A 14,912-nucleotide genomic window follows, 5' to 3' on the forward strand; every position below is an offset into this window, starting at 1 on the left:
CTCCCTAGCCATGTTTAGTTATTTTGAGACTTCCTAGGATCTTCTGTGTTGATCCCTCCCGTGTCCAGTACAGGGCCTGTCGTAGAAAAGGGCTCGGTCCACCCCGTTTACATGCATGAACTGGCAGAAATCACCCCTGGCTGAGGAGGGGGTGAGCAGGTGGGCTGGTGTGTGGCCCAGGCCCCTCCTCTAACCCTCCCTATTGACTTCTCAGTATGAGCAGTTCGAGAGCACCATCGGCTTCAAGCTCCCTAACCACCGCTCAGCCAAGCGGCTGTGGAAGGTCTGCATTGAGCACCATACATTCTTCCGGTGAGTGGAATGAGGGGGTAGGATAAGAGAGGCCATGAAGGGTCAGGGGAGCCGGAAGTGGGTTAGCACAGAGGCCAGCCCCACCTTTCCCTAAGTCTCCCCTTTTGGGTCCATGAAGTATCATAGTTGGTGGGACACTGGATAAAAGCCTGCTGTTGTCCGACCCTGGGCCTGACGATGAAAGTTTGGTTCCTACTCCTCATCTGCATTACTCTCTTGTAGGCTGGTGTCTCCAGAGCCCCCACCCAAGGGCTTTCTGGTGATGGGCTCCAAGTTCCGGTACAGTGGGAGGACCCAGGCACAGACTCGCCAAGCCAGTGCCCTTATCGACAGGCCCGCACCCTTCTTTGAGCGTTCTTCCAGCAAACGATACACCATGTCCCGGAGCCTTGATGGAGGTATGGCTCAGGCTGGAGCTGGAGTAAGAGCGGTCCTCAGGGGAGGCAAGGGACACGGCGGGTTCTCCAGAGGAGACAGACAGCAGTAGTTGTGGTGGACACTCCCACACCAGACATGCTGATCCACAAGCACCATTGCTCCTGGGCAGTGCTGAGTCAGGTTTGTCCCATGGGGATGCGACACACACTTTCAGGACTTCTCTGGGCTATGACTTAATAGAGTTCCGGGCCATCTGATGTTCTGGGCCTCTAACCAGGAAGTTCTGCAGCACACAGGTTGGATTGGACCAGGAGAGTGACATCACATGGTTTGCATGAAGCAAGAGCACCTGACCTGGGCCTGGCCTTTCCTACAGGCCCCACTCCTGAGACAGGGAAAAATGGGACCTAGATTGAAGGGAAGGTAGCGACAGAGGTTAGCCCAGAGCTGGGGGAGCGTGTTGGGGGAACAGAAGCCTCCTGGACTATAGTCCTGGAGGTAAGGGACACCTACAGAACCTTCCCCTCTTGAAGCCTCAACTTAGCAAGTGGAGGTGGCAATTCCAAGGCTGATCCCCAACACAGAACAATGCAAATCAAGCTAGGCAGAGGGAAATAGCTCTGAAATGTCATCATGGCAAAGAGATTGGCATCTCTTTCTAATAGAGGCCAACCCCCAGGTTCTAGTTGTTTTCATGAAGGTTTTTTTTTTTTCAGCCTTTTTTCTACTAAGACTCAGTCTGCAACACTTTGGTTGTACTCAGTGCTCGGTGCAGGCTTTAAGCCCGTTCTCCTTGTATTCAGAAAAGGATTTTAGGGTTGTAGCGGGAGAGATGGACATTAAGGACTCCCTTTGGATTCCCGTTGATTTATTCAGAAGGTAAACCATTTGTAACCTTCTGCTGCTGGGTAAAAGCTAATGCCTTGCTCTTGCTAGATATGACACGTGAGACTTGCAACAGGGACCGCAACCCAAACGGCAATGCTTGCTTGACCAGCACAGGTGGAAGGCTCGCTCTGGGCCAGACACTCTCCTACGTAGGTTGTTAGTTTATTTGGTCCTCAGTTCATCTTTCTGGCACAGATACTACTTACTTACTAATAAGGAAACTGCAGCCCAGAGGGGTTGTGTAACTTACCCACTGTCACACAGCCAGGAAGGATTGGATTTGAGATGCAAAGCCAGACTCTGCTGTGGTAGAGATTAGGAAGGAACCCAAGGCTGGGGAGTAGCTTTGTGACTTCCTGCCGTGGTCCAGGGTGTGCAGTGGGTTGCCGTGGGGAGGAGTTGTCTCTGTGGCTGACGTGGCCAGGCGGTGGCGGGACTGGCTTTCTGACTGTGTACGGGGAGCTGCCTCACACAGTCACTCTGCCACCTCTGCCCACTTTAGCTGAGTTCTCCCGCCCTGCCTCAGTCAGTGAGAATCACGATGCAGGGCCTGACGGCGACAAGCGGGAAGATGATGCCGAGTCAGGGGGACGTCGATCAGAGGCCGAAGAAGGAGAGGTCAGGACCCCCACTAAGATCAAGGAGCTGAAGGTAGGTGCCTACTGGGGTGCCATGTTCTCTGTTGCCCCAGGGGACCAGGGGGGTGTGTGTGACCTGAGGTACAGATGTAGCCTGGGCCTTCGCAGGTCCTAATTGTATTCAGGCACCCTTGGTGTGGGTCACCTCGGACAGGACCTTGGACTGTACCCCCAGACACGCAGAGTGGGGTTAGGGGTGGAGATGGGTGTGCTGCCCCCTTTTTGCCCAGCTTCCCTGGGTTGAGGGTGCTGACCTCCTAGGAGACTCAGACACCCTCTTCCTTAACTCCTTGTCTCGCCTTTAACTGTTGTCTGGCTCTGTGTCTCCTCTCCTCCCCTGAGCATGACCAGGTCACCAAAACCCTCAGTGTGGAGTATTAATGTGTCCTTTCCTGCAGCCTCACCCTTGCTGTGGACACCCACACCCCAGAGTATAGATGTACATGTTCCCCCAGAGTCCCCCAGAGATAGACTCAGGCACAGGCATGATGATAGCGTGTTCACACGCACAGGCTTGACCACATGCAAGCTAGGTGTGGCGTCCTTGGCATTGCTGAACAGCCCTTTTCTGTCATGTAGTTGTCATGTTAATACAGGTCCCCTAAACATGCCCTCAGGGCTGGAAGCAGTGGGGAAACCCCAGACACATTTCTACCCCTGAGCGTGCCTCTGCCCACGAGGCTTCTAGTCCCCCAGCCCTTCCTTTGCCTTCCTGGGATAGCTACCTGCTTCCTGCCCTTTATGTTCCACGGTCCACCTATGGGCAGCCTCGGAGTTTCCCTAGCCTGTACTGAATGATGGGACTGGGTGTGAGTGCACAGGGCTACTCTGATGGCTGGAGTGGTGTCTCTTATCTGTTTGTCCTACTGACCCTGCTGGTTCCTTTCCCTCCCGCTATCCCACCAGCCGGAGCAGGAAACCACGCCAAGACACAAGCAGGAGGTACTGCATGGACCCGTGTCCCCCCTGCCCCCACCCCTAGCCATTGGAGTCTCAGTTCATTTGTCCCCATCCCATCCCTGGCTCCCCTTCAGCTTCGTGTTTGCCCTCCTTCCACACCCTCTTCTGTTATCTTCCTTTCTGGTCACCACCCTCCTCATTAAGTTCATGTCTTCAACTCCCAGGTCAGATTCTAGTCCCATCCACGTGCGGTACCCACCACCCAGTGTCCCTGTCACTGGGCCTGGTAATCTACGCTTGCCCCCACCCGACTTGCACCCACCAACTCTGTTCATCCATTTAGCTCCTCCCTCGACTCATCCCTCTCTTCCTTAGCATCACCCCCCACACACATTCCTACCTTCTCTGTGTGCTTTGTACCTCTTGACAACCAGATGTGAGGGTGGGGCCTGGGTGGGGAAGGAGGAGCATTTGCTCAGTCAGACCCGAGTCCCACTGCCCTCTGGAGTGAGCTGCGGTGCCTCCCTGGAAACCTCCTCTCCTCTCTTCCTGTTCTCCGCTTCCATCGACTTCTGCCTTCCACCCCACCTCTTGTTCCCTTTCATAGCACCCAGATCTCTCTGGACCGGTCAGTACAAGAGAGGCAGTTTATTCTTATGGAGAGCAGGCCAGAGTCAGAGCCTGTCATGGTATCTTGTGATCCGGGCTTCAGCCCAGCTCCTCTACTGACTTTGAGTCTTAGAAAGACTTCGTGGGCTCTGATCTCCAGCTACACCATAGGGCAGGCGCATTACCTGTGACTCCAGCTATCCCTGTCTTAATCTTGTACCAGGCCTTGATACTCACCCCTTGGTATCTCCAAAGCCTTTAAGCTCTAGGAATCCCAGGACCCAACAGTTGCCTTTTGGGGAGCACAACTCACTCCCAAGGCCAGCAGGCCCATTTGGGATCACCTCCTCTTAAGACCCACTCACCGTTGAGGCCTGTTCTCAAGCTCCGGGCAAAGTCCGCTGAGTTTGACCTCTCAGATAGACACTGTCTGTGGCCAGCCTAGCCTGGGAGAGAGGCCTGAGGTCCAAGCAGGAGAAGGCAGAAGCCTCAGTTGGATTGGATTTCTTCCTGGGAAGGTTTGAGAGCAACTGAGTGATTCTCAGATGCCAGAGATGAGTCCAGGGGAAGATTCTAGCCTTCCCCAGGGGCAAGATGGTCTTCCAGGTGGTTCCCTCAAACAGCCTTGTAGCCTTTGGGCTGCCCACCCACTTCTCTCTGACCCAGAAGCAAGCAGGTGACCAGCATTGGCAGCTCTCGATGGCTCCTCCTCACTGGGCCCGAGCACACTCCTCCTTCTGAACACTGGCATGGACTCACACGTCAGAGATTAATTAGGGGCACACTGGACTCCAGCTCTACCTGCCTTATTCCTGTGCTAAGCCTTGAAGCTCCTCTCTCCTCTTCCTAGTCTCAGATTTCTTGCCCCAACACTAACTTCACTCCCACCTTAGCATCCTGGTCTCTCTGACGTACCTGACTCTTTCTTCTCTGAGAGAGTCAGTACTCAGAAGGTTCTAGGTGATGGAGAAGGCAGTAGCTCATGGCAGAGAATGCCATATAATCTCCCTCTGGTCCCAAGTAAGGGAAGAGGGCCCATTTTTCTAAATGGTCCAGCCTAGGCACATTTTTATCCCAGGCTTTCATCAGGCCTAAGCAGTTGGATGGGGCCTCAGAGGAGCCTGGACTGACCATACTATTAAGTACAGTGGTCTGAGTCTTGACCAGAGGTAGGAGCCACCATTCAAGAGGGTTCTGGAAGCCAGCGAGCCAGTGCAGCTCAGTGCAGACCAGGGATGTCTCGCCTTGGTACATGCTGCCTACTGTGCCTGGACCATAAGCAGGAGAGTCCATTCCTGACTCTGCCTGTGCTCAGAGGACAGTGGGAGCTGACCCAGACCTGAGGGTTCAGTGGAGTTGAATGTTCTTGGATAAGGGGAACGGGGGAAGAAAGAGCATGACATCATCCAGGCTCTCCATGCCCCTGGTCAGGACACCCCTTGGAGTTCATTGTCTTTGCTTCCTTGACACCTTGGACTGTTGTGAGGACAATGTAGGGGTGGGTAGTGGAGGGTGGTGATGGATGGTGTTCTTCCTGTGTCGTCTTCTCATGGTTTATCATCTTGCACCTCTGCCGTCTCCTCTCATGCCTAGTTCCTGGACAAGCCAGAGGACGTCTTGTTGAAGCACCAGGCCAGCATCAATGAACTCAAGAGGACCCTGAAGGAGCCCAATAGCAAACTGATCCACCGGGATCGAGACTGGGAGCGGGAGCGCAGGCTGCCCTCATCACCCGCCTCCCCCTCTCCCAAGGGCACCCCTGAGAAAGCCAGTGAGGTAGGTATCATGCTGTGGCCCTTGACAGGGACCTTGAGTGAAGAGACACAGGGTGGGGTGGGGGGCTAACTATATGTTTACATTTATCTTCCACACAAATATGTGTCCCCTTGTTGCTTCCAGACTGGTGGATGGGGAGGCAGGTTAGGCTGAGAAAGTCAAACCCACTCACCACTGGGTCCTAGAGACCATCTTAAAACATCAAAAACTCACGTTAGCTTGTTGGCATTCCCCTTCAGTCAAGCAAAGAAAATGGGGGAACTGGTGTTTGTTCTGAGACCCCGTGTGGGACCCACTGAATCAGCTGTTTACCAGGGGAGTTCCAGGAAAGCAGCCTTTTAAACAAGTCCCCCCTCCAAGTCTCTTTGCATATTCAACTTTAAAAACCATAGAAACCCTACCCAGGAGCCAGCCCCTTTGGGGCTTATGTCCAAGTACAGGGAGAGCATGGTCCCTCTTGGAAGGATTCTCAAAGTTCACCAAAGTGGTAAGTCCACTCTACAAGCCCGACTGCTCCTGAGACTTTTCTAGAAGGACCCCATGTGTCCTCCCCTCCCGGGTGGAAAGCGTGGGGCTGTTTTCTTAGTTGAGAAAGATGAAGATAGAATTTGGGGAAGTCCCATATCTACACCCCAAGCCATTAGCACTTGCTGAATCTTGGCAGGATTTACCCCAGCTTCGATGTAGGCATCTTCTTCTCAAGCTACCATTCACTGATCACCAGACTGATCGTGGTCTAGTCTTAGGCTCCTGGTTCCATTACCTGTCAGCTGGAGGACTCTGAGCTTGTTACTTAATCTCTCCGAGGTACTGTTAGGTGTGTAAGGATGTTTATAAAGGTCAGATGAAATGCCGGGGGAGGAACCACATGGCCACCATACTGTCTGATATGAAATACTGGGTGTTCCTTATGGAGTCCCAGGACTGTGCCTTGCAGAACTCCAAATCCAAGCTGGAAGGGCCCTGGGAACCCTCTCTGTTCAAAGGCTGCCTTTTACTGAGACCCAGAGACAAAGACCGACTCGGCATGGTGGCTGCATTTCTTGTATTCCATGAGTCATTGTGCGTGTCTTTAGTTCACAGCTGACTTGAGGAGAGACCAGATCGTGTGCAGAGCAGGCGAAGAGCCAGCTGTGTGAGCTTTCTCTCCGGTGCTTTGAAAATTGGTGATGCAGCCATGATTTAATTCATAGAGTGTTTGATTGAACTGGTACTTGCCGTGGTCTGAGCTCACCAGATAACAGAGGACTTGTCTTGTGAGGCATAAAAGTAACACATCTGGGATTCCATGGCTGCCAACATTACACAATCAGGATTGTTTTTGGGACCTTGAGGCCTGGTACTCTAGAAAGGAGACAAGTTTCTGCACCTACTAGCAGAGGCGACAAACTTACACATTATGACATGACGTTGTCACCTGTGCATGTCTTGACTGACCTTTGTAGTTACCCAGGATGCACATGGTCCCAAGGCTGTAGATTGGGCAAGCCCGTCTTCTGAGAGCTTCTGAGGTCCCAGCACAACCAAGACTCAGACTGGTCTATGGGTTTGGTGTAGTGAGCTGTACACAGCTCTCTCCTCCTGACTGCTCATTCCCTCGGGAAAGACTTGGCCAGAGTGACTGTAACAGTCCTGAGATGGACCAGGTCTTGGCCTGGGTGCAATTGAAGTGTGATGGAGAAGCTACCCAAAGGGTGAGATGGCCGCAGAGAAAGAATGGGTAGATAATGAATGTTGGTGAGCCAAGACTTGAATTGAGGATTGTGCCCCACCTGCTGGTGACTACTCGAACTGCTGGCAGAAGGACCTTATTAAAGATGGAGGCTGTTCCACTCCTGAAAACTGCAGTCATCACACCTGGGGAGTAAACTTTTAGGCCCCTTGGCATTTATGGGTTCTTGAGAATTTGCAAAATGGGTAGTCATAGACAAGAGCTTGACTCTGTCCTCGGGTGGATGATGTTACCTCTGTGAGCCTCACTGCATGGGTCATCTTAAAGGGGACCAGAATGTCGTTCTGTTGGGAGGTCATTGGCAAGGCTAACTGAAACAATGGAGGTGGAAGCTCAGTGTCCCCTAAGAAGTGTTGATAGTTACAGGGACACTGCTGAAGGTGACTGGAATCCCTGGCCTAGTCTGCCTCTATGGAGGACCCTGCAAGGGCATATCACCCAGAACTCCCAGAGAGTCTCTAAGCTTGTTGGGTCCCACCCAAGCCAAGGAACTTGAACCATTCCCATTTGCCAAACCCAGGTAGTTTGAAAGCCAGTTAGTTGTGTGTGGAGTTAGTGGTGTGGGTGTGTGCATATGTGCATTACTGTGTGTGTGTAGCCTAGAGATTGACATTGGGCATCTTCCTTAGTCACTCTTTATTATATTTTTATTTATTTGTGTGTTCATATGGAGAGAGAGAGAGAGAGAGAGAGAGAGAGAGAGAGAGAGAGAGAGAGAGAGAGTGTATGCAGTGCGTGTGTCTGTGTGTTGTAGGCATGGAGGTCAGAGGACAACTTTGCAGAGTTTCTCCTTCATGCATGTGGGCCCAGGGGATTGAACTTCGGTTTTCAGGCTTGGCAACAGGTGCTGTCACCCCTAAGCCCTTTCACCAGCCCCTCTACTCTATTTTTTGAGATAAGCCTCTCACTGAACCCGGAGCTCACTGGTTCAATTAGTCTGCCTGGCCAGTGAGCCCTGGGGATCTGCCTGGCTTCACCTCCCCAGAGCTGAGAACACACCTGGCATTTTTTTCATATGTGCTGGGGATTTGAACCCAAATTTTCATGTCTGTGCAAGAATCATACTAGTTATGACAACTCCTCAGCTTCTCAAGGACAACTTTTAAAAGATAGGACTGTGACTCCACCTACAAGTTGGAACCATAGTTTAAGCCCATGGCATCTCTGGGAAGCTTGAAGTCAGAGTCTAAATGGTGGTATTCTAAACTCCCTCAGAGTGTTAGTGAGAATGGGGGGCTGGCCAGAAGCCATGGGATTGCCTTGCAGCTCACCACAGATGTTGTTCTCTGTCTCCCCCCTCAGAAAAGGTTCCTTCCCAACTAACGCTGTGAACTAACATAATATGAGGTGTACAAAGCTGGACTGTTTACAGACTATGTGTGTCTCTCCTGCTCTCTCTCTTTCCCTCTCCCTTTCCCCTTTTCCCCCTCTCTCCTTTTCCTCTGGTCTGGGCCTCCCCTGCAGGCCCAGAGGATCCAGGACACTTCTCGGCAGGACTTGGTACCTGGAACAGCAACAGGCTTGGAGATGTTCACTCAGAAAAGCCTCGCAGCATCCCCTGAGGTTACTGTCTCCACATTCCACACCCCTTTCCCCTGGGCCTCCCGGCCATCCCTGCCTACCATCCTGGATCTTAAGAAAGCCCTTTCCCCAGGGTGAGGGGAATAGGCCAGACTCTGCCAGGAAGAGGATAGCAGAGGTGGCCCATGTTGTCCCGGTGCTATAAATGGCAAGTGTCCCCATCCCAGGGATCCATGAAGGGCCGGCCCCTCCCTCATCTGTTATTCACCAATAAGGACAGGATTGCAGCTATGCCCAGAAGACAGAAAAACTGGTTACTTCTAGCTCCAAAGGGACAAAGACATGATCCTCTCTGGTGGCAGGCTATGACATTAAGCTTGGGATTAGGTGTCTTGACTCTCAAGCGTGTCCTGTCCTGAGATCTTGTCTGTGTTTAGAAGCCTGACTATAATCTGTGGCTTGGGCCGTGGTCTTCCTTTCTTCCCCCGCTTCCAGCCATCGAAACTCAGCAGACATTGGTCTGAGTCTCCAGGAAGGCAAAAAACCGCTTCCTTCCAAAGCATCCTTGAGTCTGTAGAGAGGCAAGCCTTCTAGGTGAGGAGAGCATTGTTTCTGGGCCCAGACGAGCATTCGGTCAAGGGTTCCTGAGGTTTCCCATGGCCCTGTGTGGATCTCCACTTCCCCCTGTCTGCTGAGGTTTCATAACCTGTAGGAGTTGGGTGCTGCTGATGGGAAAGCATCCTTTCTATGGCCTCCGTGCCCCCTCTGTCAGCACGGCTTGTGAGGATGTAGACCCTGCTCCTCCCACAGAGAAACCGTCTCTAGCTGATGTGAGTTTACTGCAAGTCTATGAGCAAGCTCTAGACAAGGGAAGATACAAACTGAAACTCTCCTTTCAGTCTTCTTCATGTAGAAATAAAAACAAGCCATTCAGTGCTCTCTCCTGAGGGCAGCGGCCCAGCATTGGGGGCATGGAGATGCTCTGAGAAACAAGGACAGTGCCTGTGTGGGGAATGAGTGTGCACCTTTCTCCCGTGACCTGTCATATCAGCCTCACTGGTTCATCTACGGTCAGCACGACCATTCATTCCCTCCTTCCCCTCCCCTCCCTGTGTCTTATCTCTCCTTCCGCAAGGTCTTCCATGATGCCCTGACTGGACTCAAATGTATGGTCTTTTCTGCTTTGGCCTCCCATGTACTGAGCTGAGCATGAAGTTTTCTGTCCTTCTGCCTGAAGTCTGTCCTTCTGACCAGGGCTTCTTCTTGCTACCTAGTGACCCTGGTCCTACTCTGCAGCCTCCTTGAAGCTGTCCTTCGAGAAACTGAACACCGTCTCTCTGCGCCTCTTCTAACAGCTTCACCTAGGATGCGGGTTCTAGAGAGTCCCTTTCCTAGACCCCCTCAGATCCCAGCTGTAATTGAGAGAATTCCAGGTAGGGCCCGAACAGCCAGGAGTCAGCAGCTGCCCTCTGGGGTTTCTTCTTGTCCATCATGAAGTAGACATGTCCCCCTCTTCCACTCCTGTGGCTGGAGCAGGGGCAGCTCCGTCAGATGGTTGGGGGTGCTCTGAGCAAGGCATTGGAGAACCAGGGACTCAGGAGGGAATCTCTAGGAGGCTGGCCTGTCTCCAGAGACCCTAGTGTTGCACCATCTTGTGACTCTGAGCAGCCAACTCATTCTTTTCTTTCCTTTCGTAAATCATGCCCCCACTCCACACCCATCCATCCTTAACTGTTGCCTTTTTAGCGTCAGAGTCCTTGTTTCTTCCCTCAACACTACTGTGTGATCTGCAAATGCCTTCATTGGGAGCCTTGGTTTCCCCCTCTGCAACAAGGTTGTCAATTGGAGTAAATTTAATTATGTAGATGAAGGGCTGGCACTGCCTGCCATCTAATAACTAAACATTACCATGTGTTTCCCTTCTCTGCCTCTAGAATCCTTCCCGTCTGTGCCAGCTTCCACCACACACACCATTGCTCATCTGGCCTACTTGCTATTTGAAGTTGGAATGGGAATGTTTCAAAAGCGGCCTCTTTGGCCAACTTTGACCATCGCCACTAGGCTGATAATATTAGATGCTGAAATGGAAGCAGTTGACAGAACTTGCTTCCCGAGGAGATGAGACAGGTTCTTACCTCTGCAGGCTGGCAGGGCAGGACCCCTGACGCTTCAGGTATAGACACCTGAAACATCTCAGAAAGCTGTACCAGACAGAGTCTGGCCCTCCCCTTCCTCATGATCTTTCTTTTAATGAGGTCAGATCCCCTGACCTAGGAAAAATGTCTTGCAGTGTTCCCTTGATCCGTCCAGCTCTGTCAGCTGACTCATCACCAAGCCACAGCCTGAAAAGGAGCCCTGTGTGGGAGGAGTCTCAGGCACACCTCATCATGGGGGCAGTCTTGCGGGGTGGGAAGGTTAAACTTCAGAGACCTCACAGTCGTTTCTTGGATTCCAGGGTCCATAACTAGGTGATCAAGAGTTGTTTTCCTCCCCTGCACTTAGATTTGGAAGTTGAATTCCAAGTCTGCATCTTGAAGGCCTTAAGTGAAGGCCGTGATTTCAGGCCTCGGGGCCATGCAGGACTGCAACTTCCCCAGGGTTGCTTACTGTTTGTGTTATGCATTTATTGGACCTCTGAGGAGATTGTGTGGGGAGAAAGTATTCTATGGTCCCTATAGTAAAATCCCAATGGTCTTAAGGCTCTGGTAATGATTCGAGAAGCAAACCTGTCATTACCCCTAAGCTGGTAGGAATGGACAGAAGACTGTTCTGTGAAATCTGACAGTGCCACACCCTGTCCCTTTGGCTCTATGATATTACTATCTGTGGTTCTTTTCCTCTGTGGTATGATATGGTTGGTTCTTTTCTATTTTCCATGGATTTTTGTTAGAATTCTCCAAGGATTGGTCTTAAAAGTGTTCTTTTGGGCTGAACCCCAGAATGTTCAAGCTGTTTAAGTCATTGCTCCAACTGGTGCCTTCTCTAGACCTGTTTTCCCCCAGAGGGAGATGACACTGGATGTCTCTGGAGCTCTTTCACCTCAATATCCAGAGATTCCTGTGGTGTAAGTACCTTCCCCTCTGACAGTTGCAAATATTCAGTTACAAGAGGAAGAGGCCTAGCCTGTGTGGATCTCCCTTTTCCCATTTTTTTCTAGGGAGGGCACAAGATCCCATCCCACTTTATCAGGTTGGAATCAGTGATTGAAGAGAGTCTTAATGGGAAAAAGAGCTTTGACAATAATGATGAGCATTGTCACCCCTTTCTGTCCCTGTCAGTGCTGGAGACACAGCATCAAACCCTTTGGTGGTAGATTGGTCCCTTTTTACAGAGGGGAGAGGCCATCCCTTCAGATGCCTGCAATTTCATGTTAACTCTTCTTGCTCCAATTGAAACACAGGGCTCAGAGCATTGGGTATTTATAGAAAGAGTGTACACTAGGCCAGAAGACCTCGGCCTCCTAACAGTGGCCGCCACACAACGGAAAGAAAGTGGATCAAGCCTCAGTGGGATCCTTGCTGACGGCAGACTCTCCAAGGTAGACATTCTGGTGGACAAGTTCAAAGTCGAAGTGGCCACGGAAGAAACAGTGAGAACCAGAAGAACAAGTACTCAACAGCAGGGCAAGATGCTTGCAAGTCCAGAAGACTTTGAGACCGTGAGAGAGGAAGACCGGGGAGGTCCCGGAGAGGCCACATCAACTGACAAGCTTCCCGAGGGCTCCAGGCTCAAGCTCAGGAACCACGGAGTCTCAAATGGTCAACTAGAGAGCCAAGTAGAATGGGGACTGGAGAGGCCCCAGACCTGGGGAAGACCAACAGCTGCAGGGCTTGGCCCAGTGCAGGGAGAGGTTCTTTCTCCTACATCAGACAAGGGAGGACTCCAGTCCTTCCTGTTGGATCCAGCCCAAGCCGAAGCCAGAGCTGACTCAAGCGATGAGACTGACACCTCCTTCGCAGAAAGGAGCTTCTGTCTGCACTATGGAGAGAAAGACTCTGAAGACCAGCTTCTCGCCCCACCCTCAGAGCACAGAGAAGAGCACCCAGATGCCCTTCCTGGAGATGGGACCTGGTTGGAGCTGGCAGGAGTGCACACAGAGAACTGGGAGCTGAAGTCCTCAGACCCAAGAGCTTCTGCCCCAGGTTCCAGCCAGCATAAAGACCAAGCCCATAAGGCTCCCTCAGCAGAAGAAGCCTGGACTCCCAGGGACCATGGAAGACCTGATGACCCTCAGGGAGCTGCTGTCGGTCAGACTTTTGAAGAGGTCTGGGAAAACACACAGCAGAGGCTAGAAGGAGAGTTGGTCCAGCCACTGGCCAGTGTAGCTGAAGATGAGGTCCCCACAAATATGGACTGGATGGGAAAGACTGAGAAAAGTCCCCCAGCAAGAAGGAAGAAGAGCCCCCCTGGTAGAGGAGGAGGGGTGCACCTAGACGCCCAGGCTTGTGCCCTTCTGAGGACCATCCCTCCTTGTGTCAGGAAGCCAGCCAGGCCAGACCAAGGCAGCTTCCTGCCCAAAGAGAAGGGGACAGTTTCCCCTCCTGCAGTAGAACCTGAGACAGAGGACAGGGAGACAGTCAGCCCCCTGCCAGTCTCCTCTGGTCACACTGAGGTTCTGGCAGCTATGGAGGGCACCTCTCTAAGCCCACTACCTCCTGGGTCAAGGGGGCCTTCAGAGTCCAGGGAATTCTTTAGAGACCAGTTCCCTGTAGTTCTCAAATATATCCATCTTCCTGAAGAGAGCCCAGTACCCAAGGACCCACACGGTGACCGCAAAGCACCTCCAGTTGCCAGCAAGAAGCCCAGGTTTGTCCCTGAAGGAAGTGAGGAACCTGTACTCCTGGGTGAATTGATGTTCCCTTCAGGAAAGCAGGAGACTTCACTCCAGGACTGGGACCAAGGGGATTCCCAGGAAGATATTAGCAAGACCTCAGTGGCTAACAAAATTCGGATATTTGAGACCCATGGAGCTGAGGCTTGCCGAGCCAGTCAGGGTGAAATGAGGAGCCTTCCACATGAGCTGCCTTCAGGAGCTTCCCCAGGACAGGTAGAACAGCAAGATAATCTTCTAGACTTGGGCTTTGTCCAACTCCAGCCCCCTGGGGACTTGGCCACCCCAACTACCTACCACCAGGAAAGATGCACAGACCCAGAGCTCGTGTCCCCTGATTCAGGCTGTGAAACCACGCTGGAGGAAGCTACTGGGGTAACTGGCCACATGAGCCCCTGCACCCACTAAGTCCCCATTTATGGAGGCTGACCGCATGCTAAGTGGCTTCTTAGAAGCATGCTTCAGCGGCCCTCGCCATTCCTGCAATGATGCTGCTTGTTCTTCCTTAGAAGGTCTTCTCCTACCTGGTCCTGAGATAGCCCAGGCTAAAAGATGGGGCCGTCTGCTTAGCCCTTGTTAGCTTGTTAGATTCTCCAGCCTTTGCTGTGACCTTATGTTCAGAGGATCACACAATGGCCACAGAGAAGGAGCCACCAACAGCAATTTACATACTTGCTTTGCCTCGCCCCTCCCACCTGCTGGATTCCTCCCCATCATGCTTGGCTTATCCAGTGGTCTCTCTTCATCCTTCCCATCACCCCTGTAGCCTACCTTGTAGCAGCTGACAGTTCAGAGGTTTCCTCCACTCTGTCTCCCTCTCCACCCTCCTTCTACCTCCTCGAGACTAACTGTCTTCTCTAATCCAGAGCAAATCCGGAGACGCGGGCAGGGAAGACAAGAGCTCCTTCCGCCGCTTAGCGCCAAACACCCCTGGAAAGGGGGGGCGTCTGAGATTCGCCAGCCCTCCAGGCCCTCAGGTCTCTGCAGTCCCTCTGTGCCCGATGACCAGGTCATCGTCATCCAACTGGGATGCGCCGTTTCCCCAGTTTCCCACCCGCTCTAGTGGCAACCCTTTTGTGGCTGTTCACACTCTGGCTTGTCCGCAATGTATTCCTCACACCTCTCAACCTTCCGGAACCTGGCCACGTGGAGGCTGGTTAACAAGTGAATCTCTGAAGCATACCGAAACGAGTTCTTTCAAAATATTTAATGGGTGTTAGATTGGTCTTGGGAAAAAAAAGTAGTCACAAACCAAGTCAAAAAAAAAAAAAAGATAAAAATGCACGCGTGGTGTTTAATTCCTGACAGGCCAGTTGAGAGGTATGTA

General features: G+C 52.1%; 1 protein-coding gene across 27 annotated transcripts in view; it reads left to right on the forward strand.

The window, feature by feature from the left end:
- The window catches only part of Epb41l1 (erythrocyte membrane protein band 4.1-like 1), a 123,527-nt gene that overhangs the window by 88,520 nt on the left and 20,095 nt on the right, over positions 1–14,912 (forward strand). For 8 of the 27 annotated variants that reach the window (XM_063284435.1, XM_017592007.3, XM_017592006.3 and 5 more), the window contains 8 exons: positions 215–312; positions 535–710; positions 2,081–2,229; positions 3,123–3,158; positions 5,319–5,501; positions 8,698–8,796; positions 12,155–13,960; positions 14,452–14,562. In XM_063284435.1, coding sequence (XP_063140505.1) covers positions 215–312; positions 535–710; positions 2,081–2,229; positions 3,123–3,158; positions 5,319–5,501; positions 8,698–8,796; positions 12,155–13,960; positions 14,452–14,562 — 2,658 coding nt within the window. The remainder of the gene's footprint in view (positions 1–214; positions 313–534; positions 711–2,080; positions 2,230–3,122; positions 3,159–5,318; positions 5,502–8,697; positions 8,797–12,154; positions 13,961–14,451; positions 14,563–14,912) is intronic. The other 19 variants (XM_063284445.1, XM_063284440.1, XM_063284444.1 and 16 more) reach the window with 9 other exon arrangements.

The sequence above is a fragment of the Rattus norvegicus genome, chromosome 3 (assembly GCF_036323735.1).
Source record: "Rattus norvegicus strain BN/NHsdMcwi chromosome 3, GRCr8, whole genome shotgun sequence".
Classification (NCBI taxonomy): Eukaryota; Metazoa; Chordata; class Mammalia; order Rodentia; family Muridae; genus Rattus; species Rattus norvegicus.